This window comes from Scyliorhinus torazame, chromosome 2 (genome assembly GCF_047496885.1).
Source record: "Scyliorhinus torazame isolate Kashiwa2021f chromosome 2, sScyTor2.1, whole genome shotgun sequence".
Lineage (NCBI taxonomy): Eukaryota > Metazoa > Chordata > Chondrichthyes > Carcharhiniformes > Scyliorhinidae > Scyliorhinus > Scyliorhinus torazame.
Genome location: NC_092708.1, coordinates 85,420,148 through 85,446,758, shown reverse-complemented (window position 1 = coordinate 85,446,758; position 26,611 = coordinate 85,420,148). Strand labels below are relative to the sequence as shown.

General features: G+C 46.2%; 1 protein-coding gene across 2 annotated transcripts in view; it reads right to left on the bottom strand.

The window, feature by feature from the left end:
• Positions 1-26,611, bottom strand: part of LOC140389294 (coiled-coil domain-containing protein 89) — a 106,370-nt gene that overhangs the window by 78,601 nt on the left and 1,158 nt on the right. The window contains exon 2 of one of the 2 annotated variants that reach the window (XM_072473476.1): positions 23,516-23,569. The exons of the other annotated variant lie outside the window; for it this stretch is intronic. Within the exon in view, the coding sequence (XP_072329577.1) occupies positions 23,516-23,569 (54 nt within the window). The remainder of the gene's footprint in view (positions 1-23,515; positions 23,570-26,611) is intronic. 2 annotated transcript variants of the gene reach the window in all.

Below are 26,611 nucleotides of genomic sequence, written 5' to 3'. Positions count from 1 at the left end.
ATGCCCTTGCTGAGCAGGAACTGACGCAACTCGTCGCTCATAAAGGAGGAGTCCCGATCACTGTGGGTGTAGGCAGGGAACCCTAACAGGGTGAAAAGACTGTGCAGGGCCTTGATAATGGAGGCGGAGGTCATGTCAGAGCAGGGGATGGCGAAGGGGAATCTGGAGTACTCGTCAACGATGTTGAGGAAGTACACGTTACGGTCAGTTGTGGGGAGGGGCCCTTTGAAGTCCATGCTGAGGCGCTCAAAGGGGCGGGAGGCCTTTACCAGATGTGCTCTGTCTGGCTGATAGAAGTGTGGTTTACGCAGACCTGGCAGTCCCTGGTCACGGACCTGACCTCCTCGATGGAGTAAGGCAGGTTGCGAGCCTTGATGAAGTGGGAAAAATGGGTGACCTCCGGGTGACAGATGTCGATGTGGAGGGCCCAGAGTCGGTCTACTTGTGCGCTGGAGAGGGCATATGGGGGCTCATTGAGCTTCCCAGGTCGATACAAGATATCATAGCTGTAGGTGGAGAGCTCGATCCTCCACCTCAGAATCTTGTCATTCTTGATCTTGCCCCGCTATGTGTTATTGAATATGAAGGCAACCGACCGTTGATCAGTGAGGAGAATGAATCACCTGCTGGCCAGGTAATGCCTCCAATGTCTTACAGCTTGTACGATGGCTTGGGCTTCCTTTTCGACGGAGGAGTGTCGAATTTCGGAGGCATGGAGGGTACGGGAGAAGAAAGCCACGGGCCTGCCCGCCTGGTTGAGGGTAGCGGCCAGAGCAAAGTCCGACGCATCGCTCTCCACTTGGAAAGGAATGGACTCGTCCACAGCGTGCATCGCGGCCTTGGCGATGTCTGCTTTGATGCGATTGAAGGCCAGGCGGGCCTCAGCCGTCAGGGGAAAAATGGTGAATTTGATCAGTGGACGGGCCTTGTCCGCATAGTTGGGGACCCACTGGGCATAGTAAGAGAAGAACCCCAGGCATCTCTTCAGGGCCTTGGGGCAGTGGGGGAGGGGGAGTTCCAGGAGGGGGCGCATGCGGTCGGGGTCGGGCCCTAGGACTCCGTGTTCCACGACGTAGCCGAGGATTGCTAGGCGGGTTGTGCGGAAGACGCATTTTTCTTTATTATAGGTGAGGTTCAAGCGTTTAGCGGTGTGGAGGAAGCGCCGGAGGTTCTCGTCATGGTCCTGCTGGTCATGGCCATAGATGGTGACGTTGTCTAGGTATGGGAATGTGGCCCGCAGCCTGTACTGGTCAACCATTCGGTCCATTTCCCTTTGGAAGACCAAGTTGGTGACGCCGAAGGGGACCCTGAGGAAGTGGTAGAGACTGCCATCTGCCTTAAAGGCAGTGTATTGGCGGTCCTCCGGGCGGATAGGGAGCTCGCGGACTTCAAGTCGACTGTAGCGAACACTCGATACTGCGCAATCTGATTGACCATGTCAGATATGCAGGGGAGGGGGTACGCATCGAGCTGTGTGTACCGTTAATGGTCTGACTGTAATCGATGACCATCTGGTGCTTCTCCCCAGTCTTGACGACCACCACTTGGGCTCTCCAGGGGCTGTTACTAGCCTCAATAATCCCCTCTCGCAGGAGTCGCTGGACCTCCGACCTGATAAACGTCCTGGCCTGGGCACTGTAGCGTCTGCTGCTGGTAGCGACGGGCTTACAGTCCGGGGTGAGGTTTGCGAAGAGGGTGGGTGGGGCGACCTTAAGTGTCGCGAGGCTACAGATGGTGAGGGGGGGCAGGGGTCTGTCAAACTTTAGGGTAAGGCTCTGGAGGTCGAGCCCCAGTAATAGGGCAGCGCAGAGATGGGGGAGGACAAAGAGCTTAAAGTTGGTGTACTCTACGCCTTGTACGGTAAGAGTCGCCACACAGTATCCCCATATTTCTACAGCGTGGGATCCGGAAGCCAGGGAGATTTTCTGGGTCGCGGGTAGGATGGGGAGGGAGCAGCGCCTTACTGTATCTGGGTTTATGAAGCTGTCTGTGCTCCCAGAGTCGAAAAGGCAGGCCGTCTCATGCCCGTTGATCTGAACGGTCATCGTGGACTTCGCCAGGTGGTGCGGCTGGTACTGGTCGAGTGTGACGGAGGCGAATGTTGGGAGGTGGTCGGTAGGCTGGTCAGAGTTAGCGGCGGCCAGCGTACGGTCAGGTGAGCTGGGCTCCCGGGAGGCTGCGGAGTGGTCCCAAGATGGTGGCCCCCATGAGTCACGCATGGCGGGTGGCGTCTGCGATGGCATCCAAGATGGCGGCCCCCGTGGGCCACCCGTGTCGGCCGAAGTTAAAGATGGCGGCGCCCAGGGGTCGCACATGGGGACGGCCCCGACAGGCAGCAGGCAGTGCTGCTGGGCCTAGAAGATTTAGCGGGGGATCGGGCCTGGCAGGCTTTTGCGAAGTGGCCCTTCTTCCCACAGCCATTACAAGTTGCATTCCATGCTGGGCAGCGTTGTCTGGGGTGATTACTCTGGCCGCAGAAGTAGCACCTCGGGCCTCCGGCGTTGGCGTGCCGCTGCGTGGCGCAGGCTTGTGTCGCACCCAGGTCTGTTGATGGCTGCGCCCACGAGGGTGCCCCGTGGCCGGAGGTGTAGACCCCCATGTTCTGGGAGGCCACCTCCAGCGCGTTGGATAGTTGCACTGTCTCTGGGAGCCCAAGTGTCCCCTTCTAGTAGACGCTAGCGGATATAGTTACAGTTCACGCCCGCAACATAAGCGTCTCTGGTCAGCAGCTCCGCGTGCTGGGTAGCCGATATTGCCCGGCAGTCACAGTTCCGGCAGAGGATGCCCAAGGCACCCAGGAATTCTGCGAGTGATTCCCCAGGGCGCTGCCGTCTCGTGGCAAGGACGTGCCGAGCATTTACCTGGTTAACGGATTTCACGTATTGTCCTTTCAACAGCGTTACTGCTTCCGTGTACGAGGAGGTGTCCCTAATGAGGGGGAAGACTCTTGGGCTCACCCAGGCGTGGAGGACCTGCTTCTTCTGGAGGTCTGTGAGGTCTTCGTTGAAGGATGCGAAGTACGCCTCGAAGCAGCTTAGCCAGTGTTCAAACGTTTCTGTAGCATCGGCTGCTTGTGGGTCCAGCTCCAAGTGATCAGGCTTGAGTGATGAGTTCATCTTCAGGAGTTTAGTGTATTAAATTGATACACCATCAATAACACACGATGAGCGATGAACGTAACTGAGGCTTTAATACACTGAACAGCAAGCCTCCTGGCCTCTGGTCCTGAACTGGGTCCGGAGGTGGAGACTTGCCACCTTTATACAGAAGCCCGAGGGGAGGAGCCACAGGCGGAGCCAGCCTGGACAAGCCCAGGCATGCACAATACAATACAGTACATATAAAGCAATAATGTGGTTTACCACAGAGGTCATGCCTGACAAATCTGTTGGAGTTCTTTGAGGAAGTAACATGGAGGTTAGAGAAAGGAGAACAAGTGGATGTGATTTATTTAGATCACAGAAGGCCTTTGACAAGACACCGCATAGGACACTGTTAAATAAGTTAAGAGCCCATGATGTTAAGGGTAAGATCCTGGCATGGATAGAGGATCGGCTGACTGGCAGAATGCAGAGAGTGGGGGTTAAAGGGTTTTTTTTCAGGATGGCAGCCGGTGACTAGTGGTGTGCCTCAGGGATCTGTGGGGCCAGAACTTTTCATTAATGATCTGGAAGAAGGAACTGAAGGCACTTTTTCTAAGTCTGCAGATGATACAAAGATCTATAGAGGGACAGGTAGTATTAATAATAATCTTTATTGTCACAAGTAGACTTACATTAACACTGCAATGAATTTACTGCGAAAAGCCCCTCGTCGCCACATTCCAGCACACCTTCAGGTACACAGAGGGAGAATTCAGAATGTCCAATTCACCTTACAAGCACGTCTTTCGGGACTTGTGTGAGGAAACCAGAGCACCCGGAGGAAACCCACGTAGACACGGGGAGAACGTGCTTTCTCCGCACAGACAGTGACCAAGCAAGGAATCGAACCTGGGACCCTGGCACTGTGAAGCCACAGTGCTAACCACTGTGCTACCGTGAGGAAGCAGGTGGGCTGCAGAAGGACTTGGACAGGCTGGGAGAATGGGCAAAGAAGTGGCAGATGGAATACAATGTGGAAAAGTGTGAGGTTATGCACTTTGGAAGAAGACTATCTTCTAAATAGGGAAATGCTTAGGAAATCAGAAGCACAAAGGGACTTAGGAGTCGTTGTTCACGATTCTCTTAAGGTTATCGTGCAGGCTCAGTTGGCAGTTAGAAAGGCAAATGCAATGTTAGCATTCATGTCGAGAGGGCTACAATACAAGACAAGGGATGTACTTCTGAGGCTGTATAAGGCTCTGGTCAGACCCCATTTGGCGTATTGTGAGCAGTCTTGGGCCCCGTATCTAAGGAAAGATGTGCTGGCCTTGGATAGGGTCCAGAGGAGGTTCACAAGAATGATCCCTGGAATGAAGAACTTGTCCTATGAGGAACGGTTGAGGACTCTGGGTCTACACTCATTGGAGTTTAGAAGGATGAGGGGGGATCTTATTGAAACTTATACGTTACTGCGAGGCCAGGATAGAGTGGACGTGGTAGGATGTTTCCATTTGTAGGAAAAACTAGAAGCAGAGGACACAATCTCAGACTAAAGGGACGATCCTTGAAAACAGAGATAAGGAGGAATTTCTTCAGCCAGAGAGTGGTGAATCTGTGGAACTCTTTGCCGCAGAAGGCTGTGGAGGCCAAATCACTGAGTGTCTTTCAGATTGAATGGCGGAGCAAACCCGATGGGCCAAGTGGCCTAATTCTGCTCCTATGTTTTATGATCTTATGGTCTTATGGTTCATAACTATTTATTATTGTGATTTGGAAAAGAATGTGAGAAGAGAGATGAAACCTGATGAGGCAAGGGGTCAGTCTTGTTGTAAATTTAAAAAAAAAATTATTTATTAAACTTCAAAATACACAACAAGAATGGCAATGGTAGAAAACAGCATTTATAATTAACTACAATAATAGTTACCCAGACAGTATATTTAAATTATATTCCCCAGTATCAATCTATCTACTTTCCTAACTTTGAGAAACCACCTTCCCCAAAGCAATATCCCATAGGATTTAACACCATGAGTTAAATCCCCAAAATAATTACCACATAGGACCTGTAGCTTTAATTTTGGAACCTTTCTTCCAGTTTAGAGTAGAACATATGGGGTCTCACACAGGCAAATTATTTTGCTTTATTTCTGTGCCACATCTTGATTCTCTGAGAACTCCGAATATGGCTATGATCTAGATTCCTAAATTGCTGGTCTCCCCTTTTCTTAACAAAGTATTTGTTTCACCCTGCTACTAGGCTAATCTGCTTCTCACAAGTTCTCAATGCAGCTAAGTCCCAATTCGTTTCGTTTTATCCAATTCTTTACTTTTCATTTCATTCAACTTCCTAACACAGGCAGCAGTACATACCAAGCATTTGGCTTGTCCCCTCTGAGCACCACACCGTGGAACCATAGGAGCTGACTTCCTGGGTATAAGATATAGTGGTACAGCTAGCAGTGGCTCCCTCCAGGAACAAAATGTCACAAGAGATGTTATTCTGCACAAACTTTTGACAACAAGTCAATCATCCTATAGGCTGTGAAAAATGTCCTTGAGGCCCTGGAGAGAAAGGAAATGGTGCATCCAGTCTGATGATTCCTGAACAGACTGTCAGAGACATTTGGCAGCTCCTCATTTCCAGGACTTTTAAACAAGCATCAACATGTGGTTGATGGAGTGAAGGGCCTCCCTGTCAAATCCTCATGCACACTTTGATGTTCCAGTGCCACCGTATACGTTACTCCCCCAGATCTTGAGGTGCCTGTGTGTACAAGCGAATATAACCCATCCTCTTCTATAATGTACATTAGCAAAGAACATCTGGAAAGAGATGCAATGTTTTTTGTCACCTGTATTGAGCTTACAGACTGTTTCTAGGGACGCACATCAGGATGAACATCAACTGCTACTGGAAGCCACCAACTCGGCTGCCTGTAACTTCCTGGTCTTCCAGTGCAAGGAGTGGCCCATAACCTAAGTGTTGCAGGCTGACACATTCCAAGATCGGGGACTACATACTGAGGAATGCACTGAGGCTTGATGCAGCCACAACAGCTCATTAGGGAAAGGTTACGGGTCAGGGCCCTCTCCCCATAGTACCCTGAGGGCTAAAGTTAGTATAAAACCTCACAGGCTGTATTTTTAACGTAATGTAGATGTGACCTAATTGACATTGTAAGTAGAGTGAGCACCCTGGAGTGCCAAGTAACAAATTTGGTCAAATTAATTTGCGTTACACTATGTGTACTGCCACAGTCAATTTATTTCGTAATGTACCTTTTTCAAGTTTTATCAATAAAGTATATTGAGGGGAAATAGAGCTCATGAGGAGGAAGTAATAATAATAATAATCGCTTATTGTCAGAAGTCAGCTTCAATGAAGTTACTGTGAAAAGCCCATAGTCGCCACATTCCGGCGCCTGTTCGAGGAGGCCGGTACGGGAGTTGCCTCAGTCCCATTAACATTTAGTTGCACACAATCGACCACACTGCACAATATTTGCCTTCAGGTTGAACCTAGAAGAAGTAGCAGAATAGGAAAAAGGATGTCACATCTGCACAATTAGGGAAATGTTTTATCAGAAAAGAGTACATTGCTTTATATTTATTTTCAGGTTTGTTGTATTAGAAAATGTACACGATGTTATAACCTGCCTGCTTATCATTGGCTGGGGACTAATGACAATCCCACAATCCTGTGGGAGTATGAGCTTCCCCAATGAGAGGGGCGGAGAAATCATTAGCAGACTCCCTGTATAAGTAAAGCTGGCCAGTTTGGAACCAGCCAGGAAGGAGTGAGCAGCAAGCGAAGTTGCTGCTGCTGTTGTATATATATATGTTATTGTAAATAAATGTTATTTCTTTGTATCCTTAAAACTCGTGCTGGATTCTTCGTGGCCCTCACAAAACTGGCGACGAGGATGGGATGTTTTTGATGCTGCGCTGGAAAGCTGGAACCAGTACGCACAACGGATGCGTTACTATTTCCAGGCAAACAACATCACCGAAAATGAGCGCCAGGTGGTCATATTGCTCACCGCCTGCGGCCCGCATACGTTTGGGGTGATTAGGAGCCTTACGTACCCAGCTGCGCCGGACACCAAAACGTTTGATGAACTTGTGAACTTAGTGGGGCAACATTTTAATCCAACCCCGCCCACGATAGTCCAACGTTACCGGTTTAATACCGCTGAGAGGACCCCAGGAGAATCACTTGCCGACTTTCTATCCAGGCTACGCAGGATTGCGGAGTACTGTGACAATGGTGAGACCTTGTCAGAAATGTTACGCGCCCATTTGGTTTGCGATATTAACAATGCGGCCACCCAGAGAAAATTGTTAGCTGAGCCAACAGTGATTTTTCAACAGGCCATTCAAATAGTATTGTTCCAAGAGAGCGCAGAACGAGGAGTGCAGGAGCTACAGGGAATGGAGTTGCATGCCTTGGGGCGCAACCCCTTCCATCCAAAAATGTCGTCCCGCACTCCTGCGGTACCTTGGGCGAGGCAACGTCCGGATCGACGCCAGTGGCTGTCAGACATTCCTCCCCGAAGGGAGCCTTCTCCAGAACCAATGGATGAGGAGCCATGTCCGTGTCAGACTTGTAGGCGCCGACCCTGTCGCGGACGCCGGTCCTGGGGGCGCCAGAGGCACCGTCGTTCCGACCGAAACTGGGACAAGCCCAAGGGCCGTATCTTCCATGTGGATGAACCTGCGGCGACTACCCCTGAGGACGTGGAGACGGAGGACGACTGCCTGCAGCTGCATTGTGTGGCAGCTCCCCGTGTGACCCCCATTAAGGTGACAGTACGAGTCAATGGTCACCCGCTTGAGATGGAGTTGGACACTGGCGCAGCGGTCTCCGTGATCGCCCAGAGGACATTCGATCGCATCAAGCAGGATATACAGACCCTTACATTAACCGACACACAGGCCAGGTTGGCCACCTACATGGGGGAACCATTGGACATTGAAGGAACTACGATGACCTCTGTTGTTTATGGACGCCAGGAGGGGCGTTTCCCACTTATTGTGGTACACGGCCATGGGCCCAGCCTGTTGGGTCGGGACTGGTTGCTCCATTTGCGGTTGCAGTGGCAGCACATCCTCCAAGGCGGACTCTCGTTCACAAAATTAGATATGAGTCATGCCTACCTACAGTTGGAGCTGGACCCTGCCTCCCGACCATATGTAACGATTAATACACACCGGGGCCTGTATGAATATACAAGCCTTTGCTCGTCACATGTGATGCATCCCCGTATGGTATTGGGGCCATCCTGTCCCACAAGGTGGAGAACGGGGCCGAGCAGCCGATAGCTTTCGCCACCTGCACATTGACTGCAGCGGAAAAAAAGTACGCACAGATCGAGAAGGAGGGCCTGGCAGTGGTCTTTGCGGTGAAACGTTTCCACCAGTACGTGTATGGCCACCACTTCACTATCACGACTGATCATAAGCCTCTGCTGGGACGTTTCAGAGAGGATAAGTCAATACCGCCCATTGCTTCTGCATGGATCCAGCGCTGGGCTTTGTTGCTCGCTGCATACGAGTATTCTCTGGAGCACAAACCAGGAACGCAGATAGCGAATGCCGACGCACTGAGCCGATTGCATTTATCGACCGGCCCCATGTCGACCCCCACGACCGGTGAGGTGGTTGCAACCCTAAATTTTATGGACACCTTGCCTGTCACGGCATCACAGATCCGTGAGTGGACCCAGACGGAGCCTGTCAAAGGTTCGGCACATAGTCCTGTATGGTGGGCAGCATAGACAGCTCGCAGGCGAGTTGCGGGCATTTTCCTCCAAGCTGTCAGAATTCAGCATGGAAGACGGCATCCTCTTGTGGGGGACTCGTGTGATTGCCCCGGAAAAAGAACAGGAGCTGATACTAAGAGACGTGCACAATGGGCATCCAGGTGTGACCAAAATGAAAATGTTGGCCCGGAGTTATCTCTGGTGGCCAGGCCTCGACACTGACATTGAGAAGGTGGCCCAATACTGCGCCATTTGCCAGGAGCATCAGAAGCTTCCGCCAGCCGTGCCTCTACTTCACTGAGAATGGCCAGGGCGGCCTTGGGTGCGCTTGCATGCGGATTTCGCCGGCCCTTTCAAAGGATCCATGTTCCTTCTATTAATCAACGCCCAGTCTAAATGGCTAGAGGTGCATAAGATGCTAGGCACAACGTCCTGCGCAACAATTGAGAAAATGCGTTTGTCTTTCAGTACGCATGGCCTCCCCGAGGTGCTGGTCACGGATAACGGCACTCCATTCACAAGTGAGGAGTTTGCGATGTTCATGAAGATGAACGGCATACGCCATATCCGCACTGCCCCATACCACCCGGCTTCAAATGGGTTGGCAGAGCGCGCAGTGCAGACATTCAAATGAAGCCTAAAGAAGCAGTATTCCGGGTCAATGGACACGAGACTGGCTCGCTTTTTGTTTTCGTATAGGACCACACCCCATGCGGTGACTGGAGTAGCTCCCACAGAACTCCTAATGGACCGGAGACTTCGCACCCGCCTTAGCATGGTTTCCCCGGACATTGGCGCAAAAGTATGCCGCACACAAGAACGGCAGGGACATGGTTTTTCTCGGCATCGACCGATTCGGCAGTTTCCGCCCGGTGACCCAGTGTTCGTTTGGAATTTTGCTGGTGGTGCCCAGTGGGTCCCTGGCGTAATCTTTCGCCAAACGGGCCCTATATCTTACCAGGTGCAAGCCCAGGGTCGTCTCCAGCGCAAACATGTAGACCACGTTCGGTCCAGAAGACTATCCCTTCCAAAGATTCCCCGCCCCCGGAGCTCATTTCTACAGCCACAGAGACAATGGAAAGTAGTCCTCACAATCTTCCTCTGGTGCCTCACTCAAAGCCTGCGCAGGTCGTTACAGAACCGCGTGGCGATAGAGACGCCGAGATGACGGAGGCAGCAGACTCTGACTCCGAGATGGAGACACAGGACACATCAGAGGGTGAATCCTCGGGCCCACGGGCCGTGGATGTACAACCGTTACGCCGTTCATCACGGAAGCGGCGGTCTCCATCTCGTTACACGCCGCCCGATCCAGCGCCTCGTGCAAATGATGTCCGGCCTGCGGCAAAACGAGTCCGACGCCCCCCTTCGCCAGGGTCTTTAGTGGATTCCTTGGACTTTGGGGGGGGGAGGGATGTTAGAACCTGCCTGCTTACCATTGGCTGGGGACTAATGACAATCCCACAATCCTGTGGGGGTATGAGCTTCCCCAATGACGGGGGTGGAGAAATCATTAGCAGACTCCCTGTATAAATAAAGCTGGCCTATTTGGAACCAGCCAGGAAGGAGTGAGCAGCAAGCAAAAAGTTGCTGCTGCTGTTGTATATATATGTTATATGTAAATAAATGTTATTTCTTTGTATCCTTAAAATTCATGCTGGATTCTTCGTGGCCCTCAGAAAACACTTATGTCTTCTTTGTTATTCTTGTTTGAAGACTGCCAAAGAGAAAACTGTTCCATTCAGAGAGACGTTTGCTTGTTTCCTCTTTACACAATTTTTCAGTGTGTCCTGAAGGGCCAAACAGAAAATACTAACTGATGCAACCCCACTGCAATTAGCATTCTATTTACCCTTTCATAGAATTAGAATCATAGAATCATAAGTGCAGAAGGAGGCCATTCGGCCCATTGTGTCTGCACCGGCTCTTGGAAAGAGCACCCTACCCAAGTTCAGTACCTCCATCCTATCCCCATAACCCAGTAACCCCACCCAACACTAAGGGCAATTTTGGACACTAAGGGCAATTTTATCATGACCAATCCACCTAACCTGCACATCTTTGGACTGTGGGAGGAAACCGGAGCAGCCAGAGGAAACCCACGCACACACGGGGAGGACGTGCAGACTCCGCACAGACAGTGACTCAAGCCGGAATCGAACCTGGGACCCTGGAGCTGTGAAGCAATTGTGCTATCCACAATGCTACCGTGCTGCCCATTGCTTCTTAGCTGTTCATGCCCATGGCAACCTCAGGCATTTTTTGGAAACTAAAGATGTCATAATCAGGAAATAATTAAATCTCTTTAGAATACTCCCCATTCCACTTTGATCTTAAAGGGACATTGCACAAAACAAAATAGAGGCCTTTCTGAGCACACCGGTTTAAGCGGCAGGCGGCTTCCCAGGCGATTGTACAGGTACCAACTCGAGCGGCAGCCTGGTTTCCACCCCTCCTCAGGTTAATGTTGCTTTTGCATTATTCAATCAGATCTATATAGGTCAGAGCCTTCGGCTGAGGGATCGGTCATGACTGGCTTTTTGTCAGCGGTGGAGGTGGAGAGGAGCACTGAGTTGGAATTCCTGTTGGACCCAGAAAAAATTATAAAATGCATTGGGTTGGTGCAGACTAGTAAAGCCTGTTTGACTTCCCCATTGAATTTTGTAAAATGTCACAGAGCAATTGGTGCCTTTAATTTTGGACATGCATAATGATTCCTTATCCCGTGAATCATTGGCCTCTACACTCACACAAGTCTGTATCTCCTTGATTCCCAAGATAGACAAAGGCCCAACAGAGTGTGGGTCATATTGACCTATCTCACTCTTAAATGCGGTTGTTAAGTTACTTGCCGAGTTGCTGGCGCTGTGGCTGGAGCCCTGCCTCCCAGAAGTAATCTTGGAGGATCAGACAGGCTTCGCTACGGGTCAAAAATTGTCATCCAGTATACATCGCCTGCTAAAAGTTGTCCTTTTCCCCTCCTCGATGCCCAAACAGGAGGTGATTGTTTCCCTGGATGCCGAAAAGGCATTTGATAGAGTGGACTGGTAGTATCTGTTTGAGATTCTTGGGAGATTTGGATTTGCCTACAAATTTATTTCCTGGATTTGACTACTGCAAAGGGCCCCCATTCTTTCGAATGCCATAAACTCTGGTTGTTTTCCGTTGAATAGGGGCACGGGACAGAGGTGTCCACTGTCTCCGCTCCTGTTTGCTTTGACAATCGAGCCGCTTGCAAGAGCACCGAGGTCCTCTACTAGATGGACTGGGATAAATCGGGGAAGGGTGGAGCATTGGGTGTCCCTTTCTGCGGATGACCTACTTCTCTATATTACAGACCCAGTATCCTTTATGGATGAGATAATGAAGCTGCTTTGGATTTTTAGCTCTTGCTCTGATTACAATTTGAACTTGGATAAGAGTGAATGTTTCCCAGTCAACTCCCTGGGAAGGAGAGCCCACCTTGGGATGTCACCCTTTTGCCTTGCCAAGACCAGCTTTCGTTATCTGGGGGTTTGGGTGGCCCACAATCGGGCCTTGCTTCATAAATGAAATTACACTAATCTGGTTGATAGTGTCAAGTCAGCCTTGCAAAGGTGGGATAACCTCCCCCTATCCTAGACGGGCAGGATTCAGACTATTAAAATGAACGTGCTGTCAAGATTTTTATTGATTTTTCAATGTCTCCCCATTTTTCTCCCCAGAGCCTTTTTTGCCAAAGTCAACAAATTAATGTCTTCCTTTATTTGGGCAGGTAAGACGCCAAGGATCCGTGGGGCTTTGCTCCAAAGAGATAGACAATCAGGGGACTTGACCCTACCCAATTTATTGTTTTACTGTTGGATAGCCAATAATCAGATGATATTGTTCTGGTTCAACGATCCTGGCTCCATTTGGTGACAAATGGAAGTGAACTTCTGCAACGTTTCTAGCCTTGATGCAATAATTACTGCATCATTGCCTTTCTCTCCAGTGAAATTGTCCGTGAATCCAGTGGTGGTGTCCACTCTGAGAATTTGGAAGCAGTTTGGACAGCATTTCAAGTTGTATTCCCTGTCTTCGCTAGCCCCCATCTGCAACAATCACTGTTTTCTGCCAGCGGGTTTTGATTCAACGTTTAAGTAATACGAAGGTAAGGGTTGGAGAGGTTTGGAGACCTGTTCGTGGTGGGGAGTTTTGTCAGTTTTACAGAGTTGGCGGAGAAATTCTAACTGCCTGGCTCCAGTCTTTTCTGGTACTTACAGATTTGTGATTTTTTTTAATGCAGGCGTTACCCACCTTTCCATTGGTACCATTCTCTTCCCTGTTGAAGAGGATTTTGTCTTTGGCCAGGTCTGATGGGGGGACTAGTTCAGGTATATACGGCCATATCCTCTCAACGGAGTCAGCTCCATTGGGTGAGGTGATAACAAAATGGGAGGGTTAATTGGGTCCCATTCTGGATGGCGAGGTGTGGAGTGAGGCCTTTTGCAGGGTCAAGCACATGACTTCATGAGCTCAGCTAAGTATGATCCAATTGAAGATGGTGCATAGGGAGCATCTGACTAAAGCGAGGATGAGCGGATGTTTTCCTGGGATGGAGGACAAGTATGAGCACTGCTCTTGGGGACCACACTCATATGTTCTGGACTTGTCCCAAGTTGTGGGCCTCTTTCTTTAATACCATGTCGGAGATACTCAGTGTTGATTTGGATCCATCTCTGCTGGTGGCCATATTTGGAGTATCAGACTCGCCAGTGCTCCAAGTGGGACTAAAGCCTCGTTGATAGCCTGGACACAAGTTCTGCTTGGGTGGAGGTCTCCTACACCACTTTTCTATATTTGCAGAAGGTTAAGAACACCACTGGAGGGTTGGCAGAAGGGTTTTGCCTAAGATGCTTGCCATTCATTTCCTTTTTAAGGAGCTAGTCACCGTCAGCTGTTAGGGGTTTAGTGTGGTTTAGTTTTTTGGGTTAAAGTTAATATGCATTTAAACTGCCTCAGGAAGGCGTACAGCATTATCAAAGACCCCTCCCACCCAGGATTGCCTTCTTCCAGACCCTTCCATCAGGCAGAAGGTACAGAAGTCTGAAGACCCGCACATCCAGACACACAAACAGCTTCTTCCCCACAGCTACTAGACTCCTCAACGACTCTCCCTCGGACTGATCTTTCCCTGTAAGAATACTATTCATGACGTCCTATGCTGCTCTTGCTCATGTATTTGCTTTGTTTGGTCCCTTGTTCCGCACTGTAACCAATTACTGCTTGTCGATGTACCATTTGTCAATGTTCTCTGTCGATTATTCTTTTTTTTGTCTACTATGTACGTACTCTAATACTTTTCATTGTACTTCGGTACATGTGACAATAAATCAAATCAAATCACATCAAATCAACTTGTTTGTGTTTGTCTCTTTCTTCTATCGCGTAGAAGGCTTTGGAGGCCAAATCACTGAGTGTCTTTAAGACAGAGATAGATAGATTTTTGATTAATAAGGGGATCAGTGGTTATGGGGAAAAGGTAGGAGAATGGGGATAAGAAAATATCAGCCATGATTGAATGGTGGAGCAGACTCGATGGGCCGAGTGGCCTAATTCTGTTCCTATGTCTTATGGTCTTATGGTAATTTTGGTTAATTGTTTTAGATGGCTTTGTTTAATATAGAAATTTTTTAAGAAACATATTTAAAAAAAACACTTTTGCTTAGGGAAAATTTGATACAGTGATGGAAAATAAATGAACGTGGGGTAGAGAAGCAGAACCACATCAACACATTTTCCTGCGTTCCCTTTGCCCTGCCTCTACATTAGAGACATTGGCTGCTTGCCCCATGACTGCCCCATTGCATATAAGTGACTCAGGGAGCAAAGTCCAAGACTCCAGCTGATTTCTCTACCTTGCACCTCAATTACCACCGATTCAAGGATTAGCCAGTAGAGGGCTGGCGTATACACTCAGGAGCAGTTGTGGCTAGCTTAGCATGAATAATATTAGAGTGGGCGACCCTAATAATAATGTCCCATTCCTCTCTTTAAGTCTCTTTCATAAATCTAGAGGTCAACCCAATAAAGTTTGTGAAGCTCTTCAAATTGAACTAAGCAATCATTTATAGCCAGTTGAACAGTTTAGATGCAGCAATGGTTCAACATCTCATCTGAAAAGCAGCACCTCTGACAATGCAGCACTCTCCCTAGATTAAACTCTCAAGTGATTTTCACCTCACATTCTTCCAAATTAGATCCAAGACTGTTACCCTGAACTGTCACAGGACAAATTGTCCAGAATGGAGAAGATAGGAAGAATTGTAAATTTGAGTTAAATAGCATTATCACATAGAACACAAACTGCAAATGGGATCTTGGAAATGATTACAAATAGAACAAACAAGAGTTTAGGGTATACAGACTTTAGATTTTTTTTAGATTCAGATTTATTGTTACGTGCACTGAGGTACAGTGATAAGCATTGTTCTACGTACAGTCTGACAGATAAAGAACAAATACCAACAACAGGTATGTGCTTATACATTGCACCGGTCTAGCCAACTGTGCACTGTTCTAGTAATCATACTGCACTTATATAATGTCTTTAACAGAGTAAGACATCCCAAAAAACTTCAAAGCAGTGTTATTAAATGTGACATTCAGTTACATAAAGAGATGTGAGAACAAATGGCCAAATACTCAATTGAAGAGGAAGGTTTTAAGGAACATCTTTAAAGAAGAGAAAGGTAGAAAAGCTGAGAGAGTTAAGGAGGGAATGCCAGAGTTTATGACCTATGTAGTTGAAGGCATCACCACCAATGGGACATCCTGGTGTTGGTGTGGGTGTTTGGGGTAATTTTACAATCATGCATGTTCAGTTTAGAGCTACACTCAAAGGAAGGTCAGATCAGAAAATTAGGGTTACAATGTTGTACCTGTGTGCACATCCTTGAAATATGCTCCTTTCCAGCCTGTAATCTGTTCTGGAAGCCCAGGATCCACAGAACCAGCAAGGGCTGGTTTAGCCCAGTGGGCTAGATCACTGGTTTATGATGCAGAACAAGGCCAGCAGCGCAGGTTCAATTCCCGTACCAGCTTACCTGAACAGGTGCCGGAATGTGGCAACTAGGGGCTTTTCACAGTAACTTCATACTTGTGAAAATGAAAGGTTATTATTATTATTATTAATAATTAGCTCAATAGAGAATGAGATGAGTAGCAGCCATGGTTTGGTTGGCAGAATGTCTCACCTCTGAGTTAGCAGATTGTGGCTTCAGGTCCCACTGGAGAGATTTCAGCACAAAACTCTGGACTGACAACTCAGTGTGGGACTGAGGGAGTGCTGCATTGTTGGAGGTGCCACCTTTTCACTGAGATGTTAACCAAGCCCCCTCAGGTGCGCATAAAAGGTTTGTTATGGGCGAGGCGTTTTCAGAACCCCAAAATGTATCATGAAGTTCAACCAACCTCCCCCTTTAACGTATTTGTTGTTTTTCCTCGCACACGGCTTGTTCCCTAGGTGTGGGATTACAATTCTGGACACATTCAGGTTCAATTCCGGCTTGGGTCACTGTCTGTGCGGAGTCTGCACATCCTCCCCGTGTGTGCTCCGGATGCTCCGGTTTCCTCCCACAGTCCAAAGATGTGCAGGTTAGGTGGATTGGCCATGATAAATTGCCCTTAGTGTCCAAAATTGCTCTTAGTGTTGGGTGGGGTTACTGGGTTATGGGGATAGGGTGGAGGTGTTGACCTTGGGTAGAGTGCTCTTTCCAAGAGCTGGTGCAGACTCGATGGGCCGAATGGCCTCCTTCTGCACTGTAAATTCTATGATAATCTATGACGTGGGTTTTTAAACACAAAACAAAGTTTATTCCATGAACTCAATTTAACATCTTAAATAAACATTGGATCTCTTAACACCCCTTACTTCAAAGATAACTCAGAAAATATTGCAACAGTAAATAATTCCTCAAAATGTTCCTTCAAACTTCTAATAGACTTAACACCTTTAAATATAATCACATCAGGTTAAAGGCTTTACTATTATGAGTTTAAATCACCCAAATGATAGAGATAGTCTTTCATGGCAAACATCACAGCAAATCCAGCTCACTGCAAAACACAAACACTCCCAAGCTCTTTTCAAACTGCAAAACTAAAAACTGCCAAATGGCTGACCTAACCTCAGCTCCACCCACTCTCTGACACCACTGTTTTCTTAAAGGTACATTGCTTAAACATACATGTCTTAAAGATACTCTCACATGACACCTCCCCCCAAGAAAAAAAAAACCCATCAACTTCAAGATGGTTTCATTTTTCACTTTTGCACCATCCAGTAAGAAATGTACACAGTAAATATACCTTTTCCTTTTTTAAAAAAACAACACGCAAACAGGTATAATATTATGGTCCATTTTTCTTTGTTCTTCTTCCTCCAACCGAAATCCTTCTCGATTGACAGTCTCTTTGAACAAAGTCTCTGCACGATCCATCCATTCCTCTACTCCTCGGCATTTCTCTTTAGAATCAGATACTTCAGTTCAATCTGACCACAGAGTCCCTTGCAATTCTCCAATACAGGAGCATTGGTGATCACAGCTTTCAGGCAGTCAAATGCCTGTTGAAAGTCCGCTGTCCATTTAATTTTTTTAGGATTCTTTAGCAAGTCCATCAGTGGAGTAATCACACCACAAAACATTTGCACAAAGGTTCGATCAAATTCATTCATGTTAAGAGATCGCATTGCCTCCCTTCATCTTAAGGGTATCGGAAACTCCTCAAGGAAAGTGATTCGGGTTTCTCCAAATTCACTTTCGGCTAGGTTCATCACCAAACCCGCCTCCTGAAGTTGATCGAAGAACTCCATACGATGTTTGAAATGTTCTTTCCATGTCTAGAAGTTGGAAATAAAAGCAGATTGTCCCAATTTCTCAATGCAATCCCTCAAACAAGGGATAGGATAAGAGTCCGTTCTTGTAACTGCATTCACCTTTCAACAGTCCACACAGAACCGTTGGGTACCGTCTGGTTTAGGTACCATCACTATGGGTGAGCTCCATTGGCTGCAACCCACTTCAATTATGCCATTTTTAAGCACACTCTCAATCTCTCTGTTAACCTGTGCCAATTTTAAAGGATTAAGTCTATATGGGTGTTGTTGACAAAATTTAATTACATCCTTTTGTAGTCCAGGCCAATAAAAATGTTTCTGGATTTTAGCTTGAGTTTTCCTTATTACCAAATGACCTCCCACTGGTACCTTATGTGCAACTCGCAACACCTCCTTTCTATACCCTACCAGCAATACTACTTGATGAACTTCTGCCCACTTTTCATCCGCCTGCATATGTACAGGTCTCCATTTTCTCTTCAAGACATAATTTTTACGGTAATAACACTCTGATATACTCTCAGATTCCTCTTCCGTATATGCTTTCTGATATATTCATTTTATTTCTACATCTTTCTGTTGTAACTTCCCCAATTTTCCTGAACTAAAAATATCTGCCTCATCCTCCACCTATTCTTGTTCTTTTTCAACCATCTGATCAAAAATCGTTTCTGATAATTGCACTTCAACTTCACCTTCACTCTTTGATTTCTCCTCTTGTCTTACCCTGTGACTTTGCGACCTTGCTACTACACAATCCGGAAAAATCCCAGGATATTCGTCCTTCAACACTTCAGTTGACTGATTTTCCAATGGCTTATCAACTACAGTAGGCATCACTCCCACCTGCGATCCAGCTATATCATTACCCAAGATAAACTGTATTCCTGGACAAGATAGTTTATCTATTACTCCTACTACCACTTCACCACTTCTCACTGGACTTTCCAAACTTACCTTATATAATGGAATGCTACTCCTCTCACCCTGAATTCCTCATATCACCACCTTTTCTGGCAACATTCTTCCCAAACTACATAATTCCTCATCTCTTACCATTAAAGATTGACTAGCCCCTGTATCTCTTAAAATTGTGACTTCTTTGCCTGCTCCTCCTGATACACATGAGTAAACTTTACCCACACAAGTAAATTCTTTAAATACATCTGGCACCTTCTTAACAATTACTTCTTGAACAGGCTGTACAATCATTTGCACCTCCTTCGCTTCCCTTGGGCTTTCCTTTACCACTCTAACAAACCCCACCATCTTATCCTGTTTTACCACATCAGCCTTCCCAGTGCTTTTCTTTAACCACCAACACATTTATTACAATGAAAACATCTGGAACTTTTCATTTCTTTTCCACCCTCCTGGATTTCTTTTTTAATCTGAGGTACACTCTCTGTATTGTCTCCCATCAGATCACCTTTACCTTTACCACTTTAGTATTTCTCATGTCCCCAGTTTCTATCCCTCACCGGCTGAAACTGATGTCCGAAACCAATCTTTGATTTATGAACTAATTCATAATCATCTGCCATTTCCGCTGCTAATCTCGCAGTTTTAACCCTCTGTTTTTCCACATGAGTTCTCACTACATCAGGAATTGAATTTTTAAACTCCTCCAAAAGTATGATTTCTCTGAGAGCTTCATATGTTTGGTCTATTTTCAAAGCCCTTATCCACCTATCAAAATTGCTCTGTTTGAGCCTTTCAAACTCCATGTATGTTTGACCAAATTCTTTCCTTAAATTCCTAAACCTTTGTCTGTAAGCTTCAGGCACTAGCTCATATTCACTTAAGATGGATTTCTTCACCTCCTCATACGTTCCAGATACCTCCTCCGGTAGTGATGCAAACACTTCACCAACTCTACCTACCAGCTTTGTTTGTATCAGTAATACCACATGTCCTGTGGCCATTTCATTTGTTTAGCTACCTTCTCAAATGAAACGAAAAAGGCATCTACCTCCTTCTCGTCAAACCTTGGCAATGCTTGGACATATTTAAATAGATCCCCACCATGTCTTCGACTATGACGGCCTGTCTCATTATCCTTATCTATCTCCTCCAACTGTACATGTCCCTTTGCGTCTGCCAATTTTAACTGATTTTCATGTTTCAGAGCCATTTTCCGAAGTTCAAACTCTCTCTCTTTTTCCCTTTCCTCTCTATCTCTTTCTTTGTTTCTTTCTTCTCTCTCCTTTTCTTTTTCCTCTCTATCTCTTTCGGATTCCAGCTGCTTTAATTCTTTCTCATGTTTTTTTACATAGATTACATAGAACATACAGTGCAGAAGGAGGCCATTCGGCCCATCGAGTCTGCACCGACCCACATTAATCCCTCACTTCCACCTTATCCCCGCAACCCAATAACCCCTCCCAACCCTTATGGACACTACGGGTAATTTAGCATGGCCAATCCACCTAACCTGCACGTCTTTGGACTGTGGGAGGAAACCGGAGCACCCGGAGGAAACCCACGCACACACGGGGAGAACGTGCAAACTCCGCACAGACAGTGACCCAGCGGGGAATCGAACCTGGGGCCCTGGCGCTGTGAAGCCACAGTGTTAATCACTTGTGCTACCGTGCTGCCCATTTGTTCCATTTGTTTAATTTGCAACTGAATTTTTGCCATTTCCCATGAGTCAAACTCTATCTCAGACAACTTTAAATGCTTAACCACCGCCATAATTACCTCACCTTTTCGCATTTTGTCAGGTAATATTAACTGCAATGTATTTGCCAGACCCAACAGTCTGCTTTTCGTCTCTGTCCGTAAAGCACTGCGTGCGACAGTCTTCACCCCCAAAAACCTCTGAGCCTCTGAAAGAGCCATTGTCCACAATACACTCCCCACTTAAACTAAAATACCACACCGGAAAAGCAACAATCCTTCACTGTCTTTAAGTTCACAAAAGCCAATCCAATAGATAGACTTTTATCACCCTCGAGCCCCCAATTGTTATGGGTGAGGCGTTTTCGGAACCCCAAAATGTATCATGGAGTTCAACCAAGCTCTCCCTTTAATGTATTTGTTGCTTTTCCTAGCACACGGCTTGTTCCCTAGGTGTGGGATTACAATCCTGGACACGTGGGTTTTTAAACACAAAACAAAGTTTATTCCATGAACTCAACTTAACATCTGAAATAAACGTTGGATCTCTTAACAGCCCTTACTTCAAAGATAACTCAGAAAATATTGCAACAGTAAATAATTCCTCAAAATGTTCCTTCAAACTTCCAAGAGACTTAACACCTTTAAACAGAATCACATTAGGGGCTGGTTTAGCTCACTGGGCTAAATCGCTGGCTTTTAAAGCAGACCAAGGCAGGCCAGCAGCACGGTTCAATTCCCGTACCAGCCTCCCTGAACAGGCGCTGGAATGTGGCGACTAGGGGCTTTTCACAGTAACTTCATTGAAGCCTACTCGTGACAATAAGCGATTTTCATTTCATCAGGTTAAAGGCTTTACTATTATGAGTTTAAATCACCCAAATGATCCAGAGATAGTCTTTCATGGCAGACATCACAGCAAATCCAGCTTACTGCAAAACACAGACACTCCCAAGCTCTTTTCAAACTGCAAAACTAAAAACTGCCAAATGGCTGACTTAACCTCAGCTCCACCCACTCTCTGACATCACTGTTTTCTTAAAGGTACATTGCTTAAACATCCATGTCTTAAAGATACTCTCACATGACAGGTTCCATGGCACTATTTTGAAGAAGAGAAAGGGAATTATCTCCAAAGTCCCTTGGTCAACATTATTAAAAGAAAACAGATTACCTGGTCATTAACACATGGCGATTTGTGAGAGCTTGCTGTTCATAAATTGGTTACCACATTTCCTATTCACAACTGTGACAACACTTGAAGAATACGCCATGGGCTGCCCTTTGGGCTGTCCTGAAAGGTGCTAACAGGTGCTATATAAATGCACTAACTGAAGTGATACTGATGACTAAATAGGAGCAATGAGAAGAGGCAGATGCATAATGGGAAGCTGTGCACTGGAACAAACACAGCTCAGAGAAAAATTAATAACCGACTCAAAATTTCAATCAGTGGGCAAATTATAGGCACAGTGTCCAGCTCAAGGAAACGGACAGATCACATTATAATCTTTTGAGTGCAGAAGTAGACTATTGGCGGCTAGGGTCCCAGGTTAGATGGGCAGCACGGTAGCACAAGTGGTTAGCACTGTGGCTTCACAACGCCAGGGTCCCAGATTCGATTGCCACTGGATCACTGTCTGTGTGGAGTTCTCCCCGTGTCTGCGTGGGTTTCCTCCGGGTGCTCCGGTTTCCTCCCACAGTCCAAAGACGTGCAGGTTAGGTGGATTGGCCATGATAAATTGTCCCTTAGTGACCAAAAAGGTTAGGGGGGGTTATTGGGTTACGGGGATAGGGTGGAAGTGAGGGCTTAAGTGGGTCGGTGCAGACTCGATGGGCCGAATGGCCTCCTTCTGCACTGTATGTTCTATGTTCTATGCTCCGGTGTCCTCCCATTAGTCCTGAAAGACGTGCTGTTAGGTGAATTGGACATTCTGAATTCTCCCTCTGTGTATCCAAACAGGCCCTGGAATGTGGCGACGAGGGGATTTTCACAGTAACTTCATTGCAGTGTTAATGTAAGCCTACTTGCGACAATAAAGATTATTATTATTCGACCTGCACTGGCTCGCATTCCACCCAGTCCCACTGTCTTATCCCGGTAATCTTGCACATTTTTCTTTTTAGATGGCAATCCCCATTCTCTTTCGAATGCCCCGATCGAATCTGCCCTCTCAGGATGTTCGCCCCGGATTTGGACAAATGAAAGGGAGGTGGATGGATATGTAAGAAAGTGCAGACACGAACCTCGTTATCTCAAAGGATTGCTTTAACATGGAGAGTGTCTCAATTTATCCGAGGAGGAATTCCTTTCTTCCCAGAGATAACAGCCCAAGAGAAGTCAATCCCTTTAATTTCGAACCTCCCTGATAAGATAACTGGACATTTATTCGTTATTGAACAAAATAAATGAACCTTTTAAAAAAAGATTTGACTTAAGTCAGTTTCCATGCGCACAGACGAACTGTCACAGTTCAATTGAGGCTAATTGTAATGGGGATATTGTTTCAGTGAATTTAGACAGTAATTGCCTTAATGCGAATGAATTGAGAATTACAATATTCACAGCGACTGCTCGAAAAACAGTGCTGAACACAGAATGAAATCGTTTCTTACCAGGATCGTGCTCACAGGGACCCATTGAAATGCAGTTTAACTCTTTCTTTGCTCACGGCAAGAAGCGGTTCGTTAAGGATTTGACACTGAAAGTCACATCCGTCCTATTTTTGTACAGGGTTATGCAACAAAGACCTTTAATGAGGAGTAGCAGAAACATTTGGACAGCCGTCTTTCAGCGGCACCTTTTCTAATTGTGCAGCTAACTTATTGAAGTATTTTTTGCTCCCTGCTTTCAGGACAGGTTTCAGGTTTAACAGATCTCATTCACAGTGCCGCCGACAATGCAGAAAGCGGCGAATTTGCCACCGTCTGAAGCTGGAAGGGAAAGTATCGAGCCCCACACCCAGTTCTGCCATTACTAAACTCGGACCGCATTCATATCAGTCTCTACGCCAGCGCACAGTCAGAAAACATTACACAAGCTTTCACTGAGCAATTCATTCAAATGAGTTATTCTATTCAGGAGCACTGACCCTTCAAAATTCATTTAAAAAAGCACTCTTTTGCGGTCCCGTCACACTAAAACAGTAAAAAAAAGGAAGGCACCACGTGTTGACATATCTTACTTCACAGGTCTTCATCCAACTGGCAGCCGAACAAGCAGCATGTTTACTGTCAAACTGAAAAGTATGAGGGGTACAAAGTGACTTAGTGTAGATTTAACTGGAGTAAATGAGCCAATAGAATCATGGAGAAAAATAAAATCTCAAAATGTGGAGAATCAGATTAATTTTCCGTTACATCTATTGCCCCTTCTAAACGATTCTGACAGTTGCAAATTTAAACACTAAGGCGTTAATTGTACAAAAAACAGAATAACGATTAAACTATTTGAATGGTTTTTTTTGCAAGTTTATGACAACTTTGTCCTTTCCTTTTACAATAAGCGTGAGGCGACAAATCTTAGTACTGCATTTTCCAAACTAAAATTCGATGAAAAAAACCCTCACCAAAAATATAGATTTGGTTGGCAAGTGAAAAACAGTGAGTGTTTCCTTTTCTGAATTCTGCACGTCCTGGGGGATTTTTAAATCATCGCCTGGTGAATTCTCTTCTCAGCCAGTGAATGTAATTTTTATGAATTCCAAATTGGGAGGCAGGTGGAGTGAGAAAACCGAACGGAGAATGTATCAATAGATCAGAATCCGGGTACATGTGGTAGAAACCGCTAACATTGGAATGTCCTTGGATTGAATGTGCCAGTAAATGGACTGCATTCAATTAGCAGAGCTTTAACTCAAAATAAAATCCAAACATTTGATGAAAACCTGGAAGAAGATGCAAGCTGCTTCATTTTTAATGGCATTGATGTTTCATGAGCAAACTTCCTCAGTCTTCCAATGGACAACAACTTTTATACAGTGCCTTTATACAATGCTTTTAAAAAGGCCAGCGCTTTGCATGACCGCCGGACTCACCAGCATGTGTTTAGGTGATTTAGGTGCAGTGAGAGATTGGAAGGCCCTTCAGAGAAACGTTATCAAACAAATTCAGCCATCAAGCCACATAAAGGAGATATCAGGACAGATAACCAAAAGCTTGATCGAAGAGGTGTCGCCTCTTAGGAGGGAATTTCAACGGTTTAGGGCCTACGCAGCTGAAGGCACAATTGCTGAAGGTAGAGAAATTAACATCAGAGATGTGCAAGAGGCCGATATCAGAGGAGGCCAGATAGCTCAGAGGGCTGTGGGGCTGGAAGAGATTATCAAGATAGGGAGGGGCCAGACCATGGGGGGCAGTTTGAAAACAAGGGCAAGAATTTTAAAATGGGAGCTTATTTAACTGGAAGCCCTTCTCGGTCAGTGAGCACAGGGCTGCTGGGTGAGTGAGATTTACTGCTCGTTCGGGCACAAGGCAGCAGAATTCTGAATGACCACCTTTATGGAGGGTAGGACCTGGAGACTGCCCAGGATTACTGTTCCGCACCCCTGAATTAATGACTCACTCCTTTTATAAATCTACTAACACGAACTGTGTCCGAAGACTATCAAAATTTAACTTTGTCCTATCACAGCCTTTAATGTATTGGTTTCATGTAAGTATTTGCAATTACACGAGGAAGGTAGTAAAGTGGGTAAGCTTGCCAAGAAATAGCTGGAGAAAGTGTCATTTCATTTGCAAATCACTACAGACTAAGAGATAACGGTGTTTTGATTTATCCTTTGAATTGAATGGGTACTGTCTGAATTCCTAACTCAAAATGAATAATTTGCCTTCCAACTTATACAGTAGCATTCCATTATGGCGAGCAAACATATAGGTCACCATTCATCTTCAATTCTTTTAAAGCATATAATTTACTTCAAAGGAACGTTTGGCATAATGTACATAGTTACACAACAGAAAGAGGCACATTAATTTCAGAGACGCACAATAGAGCAAAAGGCTTTTGTCAACTAGACCTCAGGGCGGATGATAATACAACCCTCATCCCTCGCCGGGTGCGCGGAAAGCTTTGCCTGGCAGTTCGGCGATAATTTCGGCTACACTATCGCGGCACAGTTCCCTGTCCCGCACGTCTGGATTTAAAACAATTTATTTTGAAATGTGTGTTGAGTATGTTCACTCGCATTATCGTCGTTTTCTCTGTGGAGCACGAAAACTAGCACACTGAGTATCCGGGTGGATTTTAAATGCATTAAACATGTGAATGGGCAAGTTGTTGGAACTGGGCCAGCACGAGTCTTGTCAGCGGGGTTCGTCAGACCTTAAAAAAATATATATATATGTATATGGCGGAAAACAACCTTTAAAACTGGTCATCTGCAAATTGATCCGTGCAATTCAACGTGTCTTCCTTTGTGCAAGCCTCTCTGGCAAAGAATGTGCACATTTTTGTTATTACTATTTCAAATCACATTTGGCGTTATCCTTTGGTTCCCTCTTCCCGGGGCAGCACTGGGATTAGCCGCTTTATCACCGCCCTCATAAAGAAACGCAGCTGGTTACATTTGGTCAGCCTGACACTCGCTGTGAAACCACGACAAGAATTTCATCAAGTTGGCAACAGTAAAACAAAAGGGCAAGAAAAGAAAGCAGAGCTTAATGGGAGTTGAAGGACTTGTTAAAAAAAAGTTGTCCATTTTGATAAACTAAGTGATGACTATGTGTTGTGTTGGAGAGGCGGTGGTGGGGGTGGAGACAGGAGCGCTGCTGGTGATGGAGGGTGTGGGGTGGGTTGCTCTTTGTGGTGGGGATGTGTCAGGAAGCTCATTGAATATGCTGAGCTGCCCCTCGTGCTGCACTGCAGCGCCAAGGCTTGACCCCGGTGCTGTGCCGTACCAACACCGAGCCGCCCTGATCATGAATAGCAGACACAGTCCCCTGCATCACTACACCGGGCAAATCAATGTGCTATGTCTCTTGCGATAACTAACAGATAGGCTTTGCAACTGTCAGAATTGTAAAGCAGACACACACACACTACCAACAAACACTGCATTACTGGCATATATCCAGCTGACCAAAACAATGTAAAATAGAAACATGCACCATTTGAATTCAGTACAGATAAAAGATCGAGTTATCAATCTGGGGGAAATAACGTAACCAATACCACAGCAAACGGACACCTAAGGGAGAAGGGGGACGTACTTAGAGAAAACAGCTGTATAAAAATCTTTCCAACTTATTTCATAACCTACTTAATGTTGCAGAATTAA